This window comes from Thunnus thynnus, chromosome 18 (genome assembly GCF_963924715.1).
Source record: "Thunnus thynnus chromosome 18, fThuThy2.1, whole genome shotgun sequence".
NCBI classification, from domain to species: domain Eukaryota; kingdom Metazoa; phylum Chordata; class Actinopteri; order Scombriformes; family Scombridae; genus Thunnus; species Thunnus thynnus.
The window spans coordinates 18,661,517-18,678,428 of NC_089534.1; the positions used below are offsets into that span (position 1 = coordinate 18,661,517).

The 16,912-nt window shown below is 43.8% G+C and overlaps 1 protein-coding gene across 5 annotated transcripts in view; it reads right to left on the reverse strand.

The window, feature by feature from the left end:
* tulp4a (TUB like protein 4a) overlaps positions 1-16,912 on the reverse strand; it is a 29,247-nt gene that overhangs the window by 1,792 nt on the left and 10,543 nt on the right. For 4 of the 5 annotated variants that reach the window (XM_067572932.1, XM_067572933.1, XM_067572935.1 and 1 more), the window contains exons 3-13: positions 12,689-12,817; positions 11,867-12,028; positions 11,157-11,337; positions 7,327-7,434; positions 7,027-7,193; positions 6,462-6,686; positions 6,027-6,261; positions 4,765-4,909; positions 3,965-4,136; positions 3,588-3,681; positions 11-3,453 (exon numbers count right to left, since the gene is read on the reverse strand). In XM_067572932.1, coding sequence (XP_067429033.1) covers positions 11-3,453; positions 3,588-3,681; positions 3,965-4,136; positions 4,765-4,909; positions 6,027-6,261; positions 6,462-6,686; positions 7,027-7,193; positions 7,327-7,434; positions 11,157-11,337; positions 11,867-12,028; positions 12,689-12,817 — 5,061 coding nt within the window. The remainder of the gene's footprint in view (positions 1-10; positions 3,454-3,587; positions 3,682-3,964; positions 4,137-4,764; positions 4,910-6,026; positions 6,262-6,461; positions 6,687-7,026; positions 7,194-7,326; positions 7,435-11,156; positions 11,338-11,866; positions 12,029-12,688; positions 12,818-16,912) is intronic. The other variant, XM_067572936.1, reaches the window with a different exon arrangement.

The following is a 16,912-nucleotide window of genomic DNA, read 5'->3' on the forward strand; positions in this document are numbered from 1 at the left end:
GCTCTCTTACCTGTCTGCCCTCCAGTTCAATTTGAAAGTTCTTGGCAGACTCCTGTGTGACGCGCCCACCAAAGTCCAGCTGGTAGACCTGCGTGGCTTCATTCCACAGTGGCTGCTTGTTGGCCATGACGTACACGAAACCTTGGCTGCCCAGCCCTCGGTCCTCCTTCTCATTGGCCTTTCGACACTTGATCTCATCCAGTTCACTGGCAGCCCGAAGGTTCCTCTTACTCTTCCAACCCTTCTTACCGCTCTGGCACTGGTTGAGCAGCTCATCCCCACTGATGAATAGTTCTGGCTCACTTTCTGAACTGTCTTGGAACTCACTGTTGGCAGTGGCCTTATTCAGTTTCTTAGCCTTTAACTGTTGCTCTTTCTGTCCCTTCAGCTTCTTTTTGTCCCTTCCTCCCAGCCGTGGACTGGAGATGAGTGAGTTGAAATCTCCCAGAGCCCTCCCCTCCTTTTTGGACTTGCTCCCTTCAGCCAAAGGTGGCACATTAGCCTCCTCAGCTCGACCATCCACCCGCTTGCGGTTCTTCTTGCTGAACTTCTCAGAGCGCTGTGGCACGGGGCTCTCAGTCAAGGAGAGCACCTCCTGGAAACTTTCCCCAGCTTCTGCCATGGCCTCTTGTAATCCTCCATGGCTTTGCAGCTCTGCTGGTGGTGGTGGAGGGGGTGGTGGTGGTGGAGGAGGTGGCGAGAGAACATTTTTGTCTGCCATATGGGAGGCTTTGGGTGGTAGTGGCACTGCGGGACTGGAAATAGGAGGGCAAGAGTTATATGTACCCCAAGGTGTGTGGAGGGCAATAGGGGGAATGGGAAGCCCGGCACAAGCACTTCCTCCTGGATACATGGGAGGGAGAGGGCAGCAGGCTAGGTTGGTCAGGTTTGCAGGGTAACCCGGGGGTAAGACAAGTGTTGCATCCTGCTGTGAAAAGGGTACGGGTGCCACCACCTCCTTTGGGGAGGAGCAGGGGCGTGGTGACCCTGGGATGGGCTGGAGCTGAGCCCCAGAGTAGGCAGTTGCTGGGGGGTACTGGAGAGAGATTTGGTAGCCTGCAGCTGCTGCAGCTGCCTGAAATGACGCAGCACTGGGGCTGGTGGGAGACTTTGGAGAAAGGACAAAAGGCAGCCTGGATACATCCAAGTGCTGGGCTGGGCTGAGAATAAGGGGAGGTGGTTTGTGTGGCAGGGGGGGGCCAGTAGGGTTAAGCGTTGCTGTCCTTTCCTGAGGAACCCACACCTCCTCTGTGGCAGCTGGGTCCCACTGATAGGGAGGTGGGCGTTTGACAACCAGCCCTGATGCATCATTTCCTCCGAGTGCCAGATGCCTCAGTGACTGATTCAGTGTTTCATCCTCAGTAAATGCTGAATTAACATAATCAGCCCTGTCTCTGTTACTTACTCCTGCTCCTACAGATCCAGTTCCTTCAAGTGAGCTCAGCAGGTTGTAAGAGGACTGGGAGGCCAGAGGAGTAGCACTGTTGGAGTGAACAATAACTGTGCTGTGTGGTGCCCCATTCCCTGGAGGGAAATCCTGTCTGATTATAGTTCCTCCTGCTATTCCATTAGCGCTCCCTGGGGCAGTGCCTCCAACGCTGGATCCACTGCTACACTGACTGCAGGTGTATAAGGCTGTTGGCACCCTCTGCTGGTATGAGGCTGCTAGTGCACTACTATTTTTAGCCTTAGGAGGCAGTGGTCTAGGTGGGTCCAGCATCTGGGAAACTTTGAGAGCAGCCTCTCGGCTGTTCCTCCTGAGAGTGGCATGGATCAGACTGCTGTCAAGCCTCTGTCCAGGATTTCTGCCAACAGCACTGTTCTGATTGGCTGGGTCAGGGTATGGGGGCGGGTCTCCGCTGGGTATGGAATAGCGGGGCGCAGTGAGTCTGTTGAGAGTGGCAGAGGTGTAGGGCAGCTGGATCTTCTTGCCATCGGCTGAGGAGGATGATGAAGAGGTGACCCTGAGAGTGGCAGAGCTGCCAGGTCCCTGGAGGGTGTAGACATTCTGATTGCAGACAAGACGCGTTCGAGGACGACAAACTTCCTCCACATTCCCACTGCTGTCAAAGGTTGTTATCCTCTCATAACCCAGGGGTGTGGGGTACTGCGCTTGTTGCTGACCTGAAGGATAAAGTGGGAACTCTCCCTTCTTCAAACAAAGGTCACTAGGCTGAGTCCCATTGGTGCCTCCTCCTGCTCCAGATGCAGCGTTTGAGGCTGCAGTGGAGGCTGATGCCGAGGCAGCGGCAGCTGCTGCAGCAGCCACAGCAGCAGCCACTGTCCCAGGGTAAGGGGGAGGGGGGTTCATCTTGCTGAGCTCTAGAGGGGCACTGAACACCACAGTATCACCCTCAGCCAGCTGTGGAGCTGAACGAGTAGTCTTTATTTTTAGAAGGTGCTCGTGTTCACCTCCCACTGTTCTCTCAACTACCACCTCAGGAGGGTGAGGGATCTGGATTTGCAGTGCCCCCGTCTGGAGCTGGTGCACAGCTGCACCTGAAGGCTGTCCTGATGACATAGAGGGGACAGGGATTTGAATTTGAAGCTGCTGTTGAAGTTGATGGTGATGCTGCTGTTGCTGCATCTGATTCTGCTGCTGTGATTGCTGTTGATGATGCATTTGCTGCTGCTGTTGCAGCTGCTGCTGAATTTGTTGATGCTGTTGCAGTTGTTGCTGTTGCTGTATGTGCTGCTGTAGCTGCTGCTGATGTTGCTGCTGCTGTAGCTGCTGCTGCTGCTGCTGTATGTGTTGGAGCTGCTGCTGAATGTGCTGTTGTTGAAGCTGCTGCTGTTGTAAGTGTTGGTGCTGGAGCATCTGCTGTTGTTGCTGCTGTTGGAGCTGCTGTTGCTGCTGCTGAAGCTGTTGTTGGTGGTGCTGTATTTGTTGGTGGTGTTGTAGTTGTTGTAACTGTTGGTGCTGCTGCTGTTGCTGATGGTGACTTGGTTGTTGCTGTTGCTGTTGTTGCTGTGAAGGATGATGAGAATGTGGAGGCCCCACCATCAGGCGACCCATATCCAGCCCTCCAAAGATGACCTGACCAGGACTGGAGTACCTGGTGGGAACTGTGTACTGGGCTGTCAGGATGGTGTCCTGGCTTTGGTCTGAACCACCAGCAGCAGCCCCAGAGGGCGTTGCTGTGGGGTTCGTTAGAACATCCAGCTGAACATTTTGATTGGCTAGGAGGGACTGAACCAGACCAATGCTTTGGGCAGGGGACATGGCCTGTGCAGGGCTATGGATGGGTGCAATAGGGATGTTGACAGTGCAGGGTGGATTGTCATCAGCGCCACCAGCAGGGCCTGTGACAGGCAGGTCATCTTCATCCTCACTGAAGACGTTGGGGCTGAAGACAGGCAGATTGATGTAGTCCATGGAGATTTTACGCACCTCTGGCAGGTAGATGGTCATCTGTCTGGGCTGCAGATGGAGGAGGCTTGTCTTATAGATGACTGGGGGAGTAGGGGGGATGGGATAGAGAGGAAAGTGAAGGAAATTGGGAAATTGGATTAATATAATTACTTTCACTTGTATTTACTCATTCATTAAGTTTAATTAGCCAAAGACAAAGTTGTTGATTGGTTACCTGCACCAAGATTTGTTGGTAAGAATGTGGCCAGCCCCACTATCTTGAACTTTGTTCCCCAAATATTGGATGTGACCTGAGCAAGGTAATTTTGCTGGAAGACAGGAATAAAGAACAATGAAAGAACTATGAAAACATAAAAAACAACTAAATGGATACATTTTTAAAAGAGTTTATCATTAAACAAATACTGCACATGAGTGACTTGATCACCCTATTGGAGACAACAGTACAGCAACAGGGTCATTGATCCCTCACCAGCTTCCCACCCAACTCACACTGCCAACTGTGAGTTTGATGGAGTTCACCGAAAAGCTGAAAGCAACACCACTTTGAAGAGAAATAGTGAATTCTGCTCAAAATAATTTGATGTTTACCTGAGTTATGTCATCTAGAGGAAATTCTCTCCGTGTTAGACTGGGTGACCCAATAGACGGTTTCCGTATGGGTAAACGTGGTGACCTGGAGATCTCCTGGGTAGCGCGGGACAGTTTGGGTGATTTTCTGGGATCAATGTTGATCCTGTTGGTAAAGGGACAAACTAAGTCTCTACAGAGAAGGTAGCAAATAAAAAAGAAGGTTTAGGCATGCAGTGAACCAGAAAACAAGTGTAGAACATTCCATTAGAGTTATTTTTGGAAAGGGTTAATATAACAAGGGTTAAGATTTTGATCACAGGGCCATCATTGTGGAGATGCCACATTACTTGCAAAATGAATCAGAGGTATGATGTAGAGTCAAACTCATAGAGGACTAAATTATTGTATTACAGTATATTCAGCTGGAAAGTAAATCAAAAAGAGCAAAACATTTATTCAAAGGTTAATTTTTATGGTTGCATGTTGTTGTAGGATGGAGTGACAGAAATGTAAGAAATCTGAATTCATTCTTTATTTCTCTGCTATCACAGACACATCTAAAAGTAACCCCAAATAACTGGAATTTATGTGACCAACCAAGTGTTCAAATAAAAAGAATGATTATTCAAAATGCACAAAAAGACCTTTGACATTCATTTATTTAATATAGTGTGGCAACCAGCAGATGATGAAATACCTCTTGACCATTTCACATGGACCAGTGACTGCTGAGTCAAAGAATCAAGTGTAACATTAAAAGAAATAAGGAAATGTTAGTTATACATAGCATACCACAGTACACATGGGTGTCTGGTTACCTGGGCAGTTTGGGGGATTTGCTACCCCTGGATATCTTTGGAGATTTTTTGCCAACCCAGTCATCGCTGAGCTCAATATCACTGGAGTCCGAGCAGTTACAGCTGTCAATCATGGCAGATATCAGACTGTTGCCATATATCTCATCTGAGGTGAGAAAACAGGATGGAGGATTTAAAGAGTGCAGTTAATTTTGGATAAATAGATTATGTATGTGTAGTTCTCAAGAAAAACTTTATTAAACACAAGACATGTGGCGTTATTTGCTCTCTCATTTGCAAAATTCTATCATTGTGATGCAAAAGAATCATAATTGATTCAAGATAAAATGGCCATAATCTTACTTTGTCAACTAAATCAGGAAGAAAAGATTGGGAGTACAAGTATGAGATGCCCAACAAAGTGGCAGTCTGTGGCAAAAAACAATATTAAAATAAAGTTGGAATTTCAGGAAACATTGAAATCTACTTTAACAACCTGTAAGCAAGAACCTTGGTGTTTAATTATACTTTTAACAGAACACGATGGAGCTGCAGCAATGTCCTTCACTTTTTCTACACATAAACATTTCAGTTCAAACTATTGTTTGAGAAGTTTAAATTCTTCTCTTCTTCCTCATTCATATGGGGTCTGTGAAACACTGCTGCTCCAGTTTAGGGCAAGCTAATTTATTTGATGGACATTAAAGTGTGAATGGGCTGGAATCATTTCATGGCTGGCTTCATTTATCACTGTGTGGGGAGGGAGCGGGTTGATTTATGAGGAACCCAGGGGCCATCAGAGCCCCCATTAAGCAGCTTTTAATTAACATGGGCCCAGTCTGCCCTATGTGACTAAAACATACTCACTCTCTCAGTGCCAACTCAAGAAACTCAAAGAACTGGAAAAGTACTGGAGCAGGCAAATATATCTGGGAGGAATACATCTAACAGTTTGATTTGAAGAGGAATAAATAGACAAACTGTAAAAACATTGTGATGATAAAACACAATAATATTGCTATTGATCAAAAACATACACAGGACAGAACCTCTCATTTAACATGGAAGTCAAAGGAGAGGAGAGTTATAAGTTGTTACTGTATTTGTTTTATAAAGCCATCTAAATGGCACTGCAGCTATGAATAACACATGCAAATAGACAAAACATGCACCATATATTTATTAGCGCCTACATAAAAACATTGCAATTAAGTTAATATCCCAGGTCTTATTTGGAATATTATCTTTGTTGGGGTTAATACGTGAAGGTGATTCCGTCTCACCTGTTTTTCCATCTGTTTTGGGGTCCATAATGACAAACTCTGGACGCAGTTTACTTATTCGTCGGCCCTTGAGGATAGGCACCAGACCCCCTAGGTACTCAAGGTACAGAGTGTAACAGGGTCCCCCCACTTCGGGATTATCCTCTGTCCGCTTCATTGTACAATGCAGACGCTCATTCCCAGCTGTTGGGTAGCTCACAAAATCACGCATGTTGTTGGGATCTGGGATGGGGGGCTGGAAAAGAAAACATATGGTTGTAGTATAATTAAAAGCTTCTCAAGTCACTGCTAGTAAAACCATTTTATCTAAGTATTTTGCTGTGAAAGTACAGCGTCTTTGATAGCACTGGTATGTTTCAAATACATAGCCTGGAAGTGCTTCACATTTATTTTTATGGTTTTAATGGATCTTAACAACCTCCTGTGCTGTGTTACCTTGATGGTGGGAACAAAAGCGGTGGTGACATAAGAACAGAGGCGGGAAGGCATGGTGAGCTTGGCAACATCTTTTTCCTCCTTCACTGCTGTGGCGATGCCCTGCTGGCAGAGTAGCTGCAGGCTGGCAACGCGGTGCTCCACTCGCACAATGTAGAGCGCCGGCCCACACGCCAAGAACAGACGAGAGTCTCGGTGACCCCAGCACAGCGTAGTGATGGGGCGCTGCAGGGAAGATGCACTTGAGTGAGAACAAGGCTCCAAAAATTGACCACAATATTTTAAACTTCACTTTGTTACTTAATGTTACTTGTTATATGTTACTAGTTACTTTACAAAGAGTCATAAAGTAATGCATTAGTATTTCCTAGGATGACATCTAATTGGAAGGTTTTCCTCCAACTGGTGGCCTCTTGGGTCTTTAAATACATATTGGGGAAGAATCCAATCACTGACAAAGGAAAGTTAAATTCATAAAGTGCAAGTTTAAGGAGACAACTGATAACCTGTTTTAATAATTTGTGTATATATATTAGTCAGGTTTGAGCCTGTTGCAGATGATCACCTGCGCTGGCGTGTCCAGTGTGTAGATGTGTTCACCACGAACGTTGTAGAACTTGACAATGGCGTTCCTTGTGGGGGGAGGACAGGAAGGGTCGGGGGAGAGGAGGGTCCTCTCCATCCCTGCCACCGCAAGGAGGTCCCCCTGCGAGCACCACTGGACCACCACATCTACAGCACAGGAGGACATGGTGGAAAAACCAGTGAACTAAGAATAACTGAGTGAAAGAAGCAAAGAAAAAAAAAAAAGAGACAAAGTTGCTTGAACACTTGGGCCTGCACTGATAATTAGTCACCCACATACCTTTCAGACCAGTGTGGATGAGGGTGGGAGAGAGGTCATCATAGTTGTTCATCAGGCTGATGTCTCCAGAGGTGAAGCTGACTGTCAGCAGAGGTTTCTGGCTGTGCACTAAAAAGAGACAGAGGACAACACAAATATGTTAGATAGCCATATTTAGCTGAGAGACAGAATAAAAGTACATGTATCAACTGTGAACCGTTCACCTGAGAACACTAAAACTTGCATGTTTTTACATTTAAGTAAAGTGTTACTGACATAGTGGGAGTCAATCCATGTATATCTATGTGTTAAGATTATACACAACTGTGCGGTGAATAAGATTCAACAGTCAATTCAACATCAATGTAATCTGGAGATTTAACTTCATACAGCACAACAAAGAGAGTAACATGAAGGCTACATCAGCCCTATACAGCCCTAAAATTAGATTTCCAGGTTACATATGCCCTAGTGAGACAATCTCGTCATTTAATAAGGGTAGAAAAGATTAGTTAATTAATTAATTACTCAATCGACAGGAAATTAATTAGCAAATATTTTGATAACCCATTCATCATTAATACATTTTTCAAGAAAAATGTATTAAAAACACTGCTTAGTTCCAGCTTTTCACTTGTGATGATTAGCTACTTTTCTTTGAGATTTTCTTTTTGAGATTGTGATAGGCATTTCACACTCTTTTCTGATATTTTATAGATTAAAAAAATGAATCGAGAAATCAATCAGCAGCTTAATCGATAACGAAAAAAACAGCTGCAGCCATAAATGAGGTATCATCCTTGTCCGATCCAAACATCTTGGTAACCTACAGAGGATGGGGGTGATCAATATGCATTTCCAGAGTGGGCCATAAAATAAAGGGGATGTGAGGAACATTGTGTGTGTGTGTGCGTGCTTGTTTGTGAGGCCATGTGTGTTTATTGTACAGATAGTTGGGTTCTGTTAAGAAAGCAGCAAGGACAGTCCCACATGTTTGCCAGCTATAATTCATGTTCAGTGAATTTTCCACTGTGCCCTAATCTACACTAACACACACTCAGCAACTCTCACTGCTGCATTTGTAGCTGCGAACAAGTGGCGTTCTCAGTCAAGCTGCTATAAATAACACACCTTCAGACAACCACGCATACATTTTCCAGGAAAACATCCTTGACTCCGTCCTTTCTTATAGTCCTCCAATGACCCAAATACTAACACAAATAAACACAAATAAAATTTGCTCCTACTCAGCCCAATAACAGTAACTACTTCTCTAGAGTAATCAGTTTACAATGGGTGTTGCATTAAATCAGATATATGATGTTGCTGTAAACGCGGTGTGGTGTACTGTGCAGTGCAGTGATAACGGGTCATCATCATATGTCATGACAGACGGATCTGGCAGGCGGAGGAAGAGGAAGCCTGGTGTCTCAGTCAGGTTGTCGGCTTTAGAGATAATTTCTATCGTGGCCAATCAATTACTATTGACTAGTTTAATTAGTGAGTTAGAGCATAATCAGTGTTCCAGCTAAGGCAAGCACTTTTCAGCTTTACCACTTGGCCCACTGAAGGGGGGGGGTCACACAGCAGGAGGAGGACAGACCCTCAGCAACACAGCCTTAGTAAATGGGAGTAATTAAGCTGAGGAGAAAAGGAGGCAAACAGACAAAACAGGAACCAATAAAAATGAGGTTGTTGTGTGAGCCGGTATACACAGTGAAAGCAGCAGGAGGGTGGGGGAAAGTCAGTGCTTCCTTTGAGAGACTGCTTACATCCCAGTGTACCATATACACACTGGAGTGTGTATCAAGAGGTACTCACCCAAGCTCCCTGTCAGTATGACTGTTCTCAATTACTTAATTATCACTGAATATATCTATCGGTTGACGGCAGAGGGAGCCACGTATAGAAAAGCTGACACTGCTTGTATCATGAGAGGATTAACGAAAATATCTGAATCATGACAATCTAAAAATAAGATACTCAGAGGGGAATCTACATGTGGGGAGAAAGTGTTTACCTTGCAACCTTTTTTTCCCCTCCTAGCTAACAACTCTGGTAATGAGGGCTGCTGTAGCAAAAACAGGCCCTGACGCTAACAATAGCATGCAGTCAACTGTGGCATCGCACTCAAGTATCAGGGTTATATCCTTGACATTGCAGGTAAACTTATTCCAGGGGAGTCTAAAATAAATTGGTTAAAGAAAGCTCCATAGAAAATATAGACAGGATACACTAATGTATTATTTCCACTGAGGTGACTTTTTTTTGCATGTTACATTTTGATTCAAGACCACACACTTCCTATTCCAGGTTTTCCCAGGTAGAGGCTGTAGTTATCCATTTATCACAGCCGTTACACAGAATCTAGTGACGCATGCCGTTACAATGTGAACGCTGCTGTTGTTATGACAACAACGCTGGCCTGCTTCTGCACCATAATGAGCTCGATCCCGACAAACAGAGGGTCAAGTGGCCACATCAGTCTTATGTCAGCAGTGCTCACTTTTACTGTGCGCCTCCTTCATCTCCTGTCCTCCATGTTTCAACACAACCCCGTCATCTACCCTCCTTTTAGTCACGCTTTTATTTCAGTGCGTCTCACCTTCCTCGTCTCCACAATTAGCAGAGAAGTGGAAAATGGTTGAATAGTGACCTTCCAACTTCCGAGGCTTAATTAAATGACTCACATTACTTGTGAGTTTGAGATTAGCATCATAAATTACAAATCTTTCTAACTTTTAACGTTAATGAATATGAGGCTAGGTGTTTTTATTATGCATGCCCCGAGTTGGAAATCTTTCCCCTTCCCCTTGGACTAAGAGCACGAGGAAGCATTGATGGAGCAGTAAAAGATGGAGGAAAAGGCAGGAGGAGTTAGAATAGAAGCTCACAGATGGGCCCACATCTGCGTTCTTCTGCACAACACTACCTACATATGAAACAGCTGCACAGCTCTACCTCAGCACTCCCTAGAGGCACTACGCCTTACTAGGTAAACCCATTATGAATTGACCTCCTATTCCACATCAGATTATACTCTTACATCATGTTGGATTGATCGCATGTCACTGGATGAGTATTTTTCACTTGACGGAAGAGACACTTCTAACTGTGCCATTTTAACTGAGACTGGTAGAATCTTTTAGGCTCCTAAGTATATGATTGTGTATCAGCTCTGTCAACACGCTTCTGAGTACACAGCAGTACTGTGGTTGAACCTGAATGGATGCAGTGTGGTTATTGACGGAAGACCGCAACTGCTCCTGATGTGCTGTTTCTCTCTATTGTATTACTGTAGCTGCTGTGCTATACAAGTTATATTGCAAAGCCTGAGGTCCATACATCACTGCAGAAAAAACTCTTACTTGACATAGGAGAATAAAAAGAGATCGGATAACATGTAGCTCTTGTTCCTACGGAGGTTAAATCTACTTATTGTATGTCGCACCAACTGTAAACTCAGTGTTTGATGATAAGTGATGTGGATTTAGACATTTTTCTGTCATTTTTGTCCACAGATTTAAATATTGTGAGGGAAGAATGGAGGAAAAAGTCATCCTCAATCATCATTAATAAAGTAAGCAATACCGGTTAGTCAGTAAGTCAAATTAAGTTTTTTTTAAAGATTACTTTATTGGTCTTTTTAGATAGTTTTCAATGGAGAGGTAACCAGGAAATGGGTGAAGAGAGAGAGGGAGGGATATGACATGCAACAAATGATCCCTGGACAAAATCAAACCAGGGACATCGCAGTTATACGGTATGTGGATACCCCGGTAGACTAAGTTGAAGGTGGGGGGGTTGCCACTGAATAGCCTTCTACTCCAATCAGAAACTGAGCAGCATACCTTGTGGTGGGGAGTAGTCGTCAGAGTCTGTGTCGCTCTCACTACTGTCCTCGACCAGGAAACTGGGGTAGTTCCAGGACATGCTGACGATGCCATCCGACTCATGCAGCAGAATGTGGGCCAGCATGCGCCCATGGCAGTCCATCACTATCACCTGTCCATCTGCAGTACCAAACAACACCTAGAGAGGAACAGTAAAGACTTGTTAGGAAGAAAAACAGACGAGGAAACAAGTGACAGGAAATTATATTGGACACAAAAGACAGAAGAACAAAGATGGAAAGAAAGGCACTTAGAAATAGATAAGGAGACGACAGATAGTGAGCAAAGCCACGAGAAATGCATATCACAAAGAAAACAACTTAGAGAAACGGACTCAAATGGGATGAAGGGGATGAACAAAGACAGAGACACATATACAGGCTGAAAGCTTGATGACGTCCAACCTGAGCTGACAATTTAACAGCATGAAAGCAAAAACGCAGTCGAACAAAGCCATAGCACATTCAAGACAGAGAATGTTGGCTGTCACTCACAACTACTCTCCCTCAGGGCCCGTCTCTGCTCTCTGAATGACAAGTCTACATACTAAAAGTGGCAAATGAAAACCTAAAACTTCTACATCTATTAACATTCAAAGGCTGGCAGAGTGCTGAGGGAAACCTTTCTTTGTGTGTGTGTGTGTGTGTGTGTGTGTGTGTGTGTCTTACCTGCTGGTCATCCGGGGTCCAGATACCACAGGTGATCTGACTTTCCAGGTTGATCTCAGAGGACCAGTGTCTCTGCCCGCTGACTGATCCCACCAGGACAAAGCCATCACGGTAGGAGATAAGAGCTTGGGTGCCATCATGGGACCAGGTAAAGTCACTCACCTACAGGGCGACATGACATGTTAAGGATGAAATGATGTTAATGACAGAATGCTGAGCTCATTAACAGCTAGTTATTAGATAGTTATTGGAAAAATTCATCCTCTGATTTCAGCTTCTAAAATGTGAAGATTTGCTGCTTTTCTTTGTCATATATGATCATAACAAGTTGAAGATGCCACCGTGGGCTCTGGGCTTTTTACTATTTTCCCGCATTTTATAGACAAAAGAATATTTTAGCCCTAAAGTAAACATTGTAAAATGCAATATCTGTCAAATTACTATAACTGCTAACTGTAAAATTACTAATTAGTGTTTTAGGTGCCCCACTGCTCTCACTAGTGGCTATAAGGATGGTTGGTCATTCCAAATCACTTCTCTCATAGGATGTAAGGAGAAGCACGGCCTCTAGAGGCCACTAGTGAGGCGTTTAAACTCTTACTCTGTAGCTACTAGTTTTATCCATCAGTACTGACAGTGATCAGTGTTGTTAAAATACCTTAGAATAAGGTAAATAAAAAAACATGGCTTCCCGAACACAATTTTTATTTCTTTACATATTTTCCATATTCTGTGTCTGTGAAAAGTATAGTTGCCGTAAAAAAAAAAGCATTTTTAATCATTGATTCATTTCATGTCGTATTTCTGTGTACTAAATCTTACCTGAGCTCCACGGTCATTGACCAGCTCCACAGACCAGCGGCCCTCATACTGGATCCAAACAAAGATCCCTCCGTCTGTATCACAGGTGGCCAGTTTCTGGAAGGGCTCATTCCACCGCACCAAGACCACCTTAAAAGGCACACACAGAAACAAATGAAAGGGACAAAAACAATGATTAGAGAGACTGTCCTAAAAAAAAAAAACAATCTAGATTGTATTGTATGCAGTTTAACAGTGACCTCGTTATTACAGAGACCTTTCTGTGACACAGCTTTGGCCCTTTTCCTACAACAGATAATGTGAGACAATCAACAACAAAGTGCCCTTGATCAAGACACTGAACCCTTGCCTGCAGACTCATTATAAGTCGCTCGAAATGGGAGCATCAGCTGAATGCCTTAAATTGCAGAAAGTGAAATCCAAGTTCCCACATTTCAATGAGCTAAATTTAGCATAGAACTAGATGAAAATATATCACAAAGTGGGTTAACCTCATTTTGAAAAAGTCGCAAAGGAGCTGCTAATATCCTGAATATTACAGACAATAAGATCCAATTATTTCATCTCCTATCTGTACCACACTTCCTTGATTCTCACTTGATTCAAGCAGTAGTTGATAGTGTATTTATTTTAACACATTCTGTAGGTTCTTCTATTCTCCATTTTATTGAAAGCCTTTAGTTTGTTCAAAAGGAATTTGAGAGAAAGTGAAATATAAATCTTTTGAGAGAAAAGTGACAGTAAGAGACACAAAGAAAGGACAGCAAGAGGAACTTCATACATACAGAAAATACTATATTGTGATGAAAGTGAAGATATACAGTACAGTAAACTGTAAAGCCACTAATAGCAGTGACTCATACATGCATGAGTTTCTGTATTTGCCCGGAGGTCAGTGGATATACAGTAGAGATGGATCATTATACACCCAAGGAATGAGATGCAGAGGAGGAAGGTGTTAATCACTGATACAGCGCAGATCAACTTGTTCGTAAACTCTCTCTTTGTCAGTGTCACCCATCCCAAAGGCACCCATTACAATCTCCATACACCAACCCCCCTCCCTCCCTTCTCTGTGTCTCTATCTGTCTGGTCTTCTGTAGCGTGACTCAGCCTATTCCCAGAGGAATAATCCTGAGCAGGGAGCAGCTCTGCTCTCACTGAGTGAAGCACGTGGGCCTTACATGCTCAAACACACAACACAGGGCAGGTTTTAGCAGGGCTTACGCTCTCTGAGTGCAAGTCCAACAGATCAGTGGCTGAGAGTTGGATAAGCCAGCCAGTCTTGTTCTTTCCCCCCCTTAACAACACCACCCCACCCCCACCCACAACAAACACACACTCCCAATCTATCCATGGTCCAGTGGAGCTGCAACATTAACTTCTTGTTCCTACAACAATTTTACATTCCACTGAGAAGAGAAATAGTTACAGAGAAGTGAAACAAAGGTAAATAGTCATTTTCTCTCGAGCTGGATACTTTTTACATGCCAATGCCACTTGCATTAACAAACCCATCTCAATTAATAATGTCCTTAGGAAAAAAAAGACACTTTCCGCACAAATAATGGTTAAGTACAAACAGTATTTTTAAACAAGTATCTTGCTAGATAGTGAGGGTTGTTTCAGTGTTTCTTGCAGAATTTTGGAATAAATGATTACATTTTTATGAGATATAATACTAGGTGTTTTACACTTCTGGGAAAATGAGAAAAGATGCTACATCACACAGCAAAAGCTCGTATTTAATGAGTTTAAAGCATTTTTTTTAACATCTAATAACTATATTGATAAACTCTTCTGAGCAACTGGTTGAATGATTTGTAATTACTCTGAGCAGCAGGTCATAAGGGAAAAAACTGTTATGACAAGTTTGGGAAAGGAGGTGACAAACAACCCGATGGGCCACAATCAGGGACTGATGTGTGAAAAAGAAAACCTCACTGCTGCACTGCAGGTCAGACACCAAGCTGTAGTGATGTGTCGGTCGCAAACGAGTCAGCTCATTGAGTCGGCTCCTTTAAGTGAATGATGGGAACAGGCTCCCGTATGAGAGCCGATTTCTTTTTTTCTTTCTTTTTGCAAATTAGGGTTAGGTTTAGAGCCATAAGATCCGGCTCCCCTTCAAAAAGCTGTAATTCCCATCACTACCAGGCTGAAGTTAGTGTGATTATCATCATTTGGACACAGGTTTTACCCAATATATTCTACATCAAGTTGAAGTTAGTTTGTACTGACCAGCTGGACTTTTATCATAATAATGTTATTAGACTGGGGGCAATAAACAATATTAAGACGTCTCTGTGTGTATTTGGGGTGCAACGTTTCAACAAGCCCACGGTTCAGTTTGTATTGTGGTTTTTGGGTCGCAGTTTTGGTTTTGGTTCAGTTTATTTAGATAATTTGATAATATATGAAATCAACAAATATTCTCTCAAAACCAAAAGTGTTACTTAGCCTACTAAAAAAAAAGCTACATTTTTCACAACATAAATTCAGCCTGTGGTGGGCACCATTCTGTTTTCCCTCTCGTCACTGGTATACTGACAGTTCATTGGACAGCTACTCTCTGGGGAGGGGGATGGGGAAAGGGAAGGAAGAATCCTGCATGCACACAACGAAACAACTTTTGTTTCCCTGTGGAACTGAAAAACTGAGGCTCATGTGCAAACCAGTCCGTAGTTTGTGTAGTGAACAGTCTGGTTGTGCACCCCTAGTACATACACAAACACACTCTCTACAACTCAATCAGCAGTCCTAATTCATTTGAAATGTTTTTAGGAGTCACAGCCTTTGGTTACATGCTGTTTGTATCATGTGAAAAATCACAGGTATGTTTTGCTCAGGTGGGTCGACCCTCTAAGGAAAGTTATATACTAGACAGTTGTTGACTAATGCTACTATATAAAAAGTCCAATGTTTCTATGTAATGACAGCAGCAATGCTAAGACAACTCCAGTTACCAATCATATCTATTCTGCAGGGTTTCTAAACAATTCCCTATTTGTCAGGGTTCATTGTTGAATGTCTTCAGTGATAAAACACAGGGTTATCCTCGGTGAACTCAAAGTGATCTGTCACACACAAACGTGTATATGAATACGCTGTGTACAGCGATGCAAACAACAGCCCTCAAGCATAATGAGTGTACAGTAGCGTTCATCGCTCTCCTGGCGCTGCTCCCACAGCAATAAGATGTCCTATGAGTCAGATTTACTGTGTTTTCACTTTCACTCCCAGTAGTATAAATCCTAATGTTGCTCTATAGGTGTGTCCCAGCTGGCAAGCCGCAGGGAAGAGAACAATAAGACCTGCCCTGTTGCAGGTCTGCAGCTAAGGTCTCTATGTCACTCTGACTAAGTTGACCATATTCACGGACCATTAAAAAGAGGCTTCCATCTATCATTCAGCCACACCTTCTGCAGCACTGCTCACTGAGCGCAAAGCTGACATGCTTCGGCGGTAGCGTTGTCAAAGATAACAAATTTCCGTGCACAAGGATCTCATTGGAGGAATACAAATCCGTGTTGTTACTCCACCCGTGCACTGTCTGCAACCTCTGGTGAGCAAAATGGATTTTCTGGATGGTATTATACAACCTAATTCCAGTCAGTGTAGACATGAGGCTTTAGATTACGCAGGAGCTACTGTTTGCGCACTTCTTCCATCATTCATACGTTGTAGATACACTTACGGACAAGGGCCAAAGAGAGAAAAAAAAAAAGAGGACATTAGCGTAGTGAATACACATGCTGTGTCTTCCATGTGTGCACGTGCTTATCTACTGCCCCACGAAGGTGAGAATAATCTGTATATGTGTGTAAATTTAGCTTAGTGTGGAGATTAGTGTGAGCTGGTCAGGCATCCCACGAGGGGGACAGCTGAGCACCTCACCGTGACGCAGCGATCTGGGAGATCAGACGTCACATGGAGACGGATAGGATAAGAATAAGAAGCCACAGGACACTCTGGGGGGCCAGAGGGATCACGGGCAGAAAAGGCACATGCAAACAACTACGGACTTGGAAAGTGTCCATCAATTAGCATCTGCTGCATGGTCAAACAGCCAAGTATGAATGAGAAGAAAATAACACAATTTGACGTTTATAAAATTACACACAGTTGTAGGAGGGCTGCCTAAGGCCATATGTTTAAAGTCAGGGCAAAGCATATTTCCTGTCTTCATCCCCTCCCAACCAAAACCCAGTAAGAGAACAAGAGACT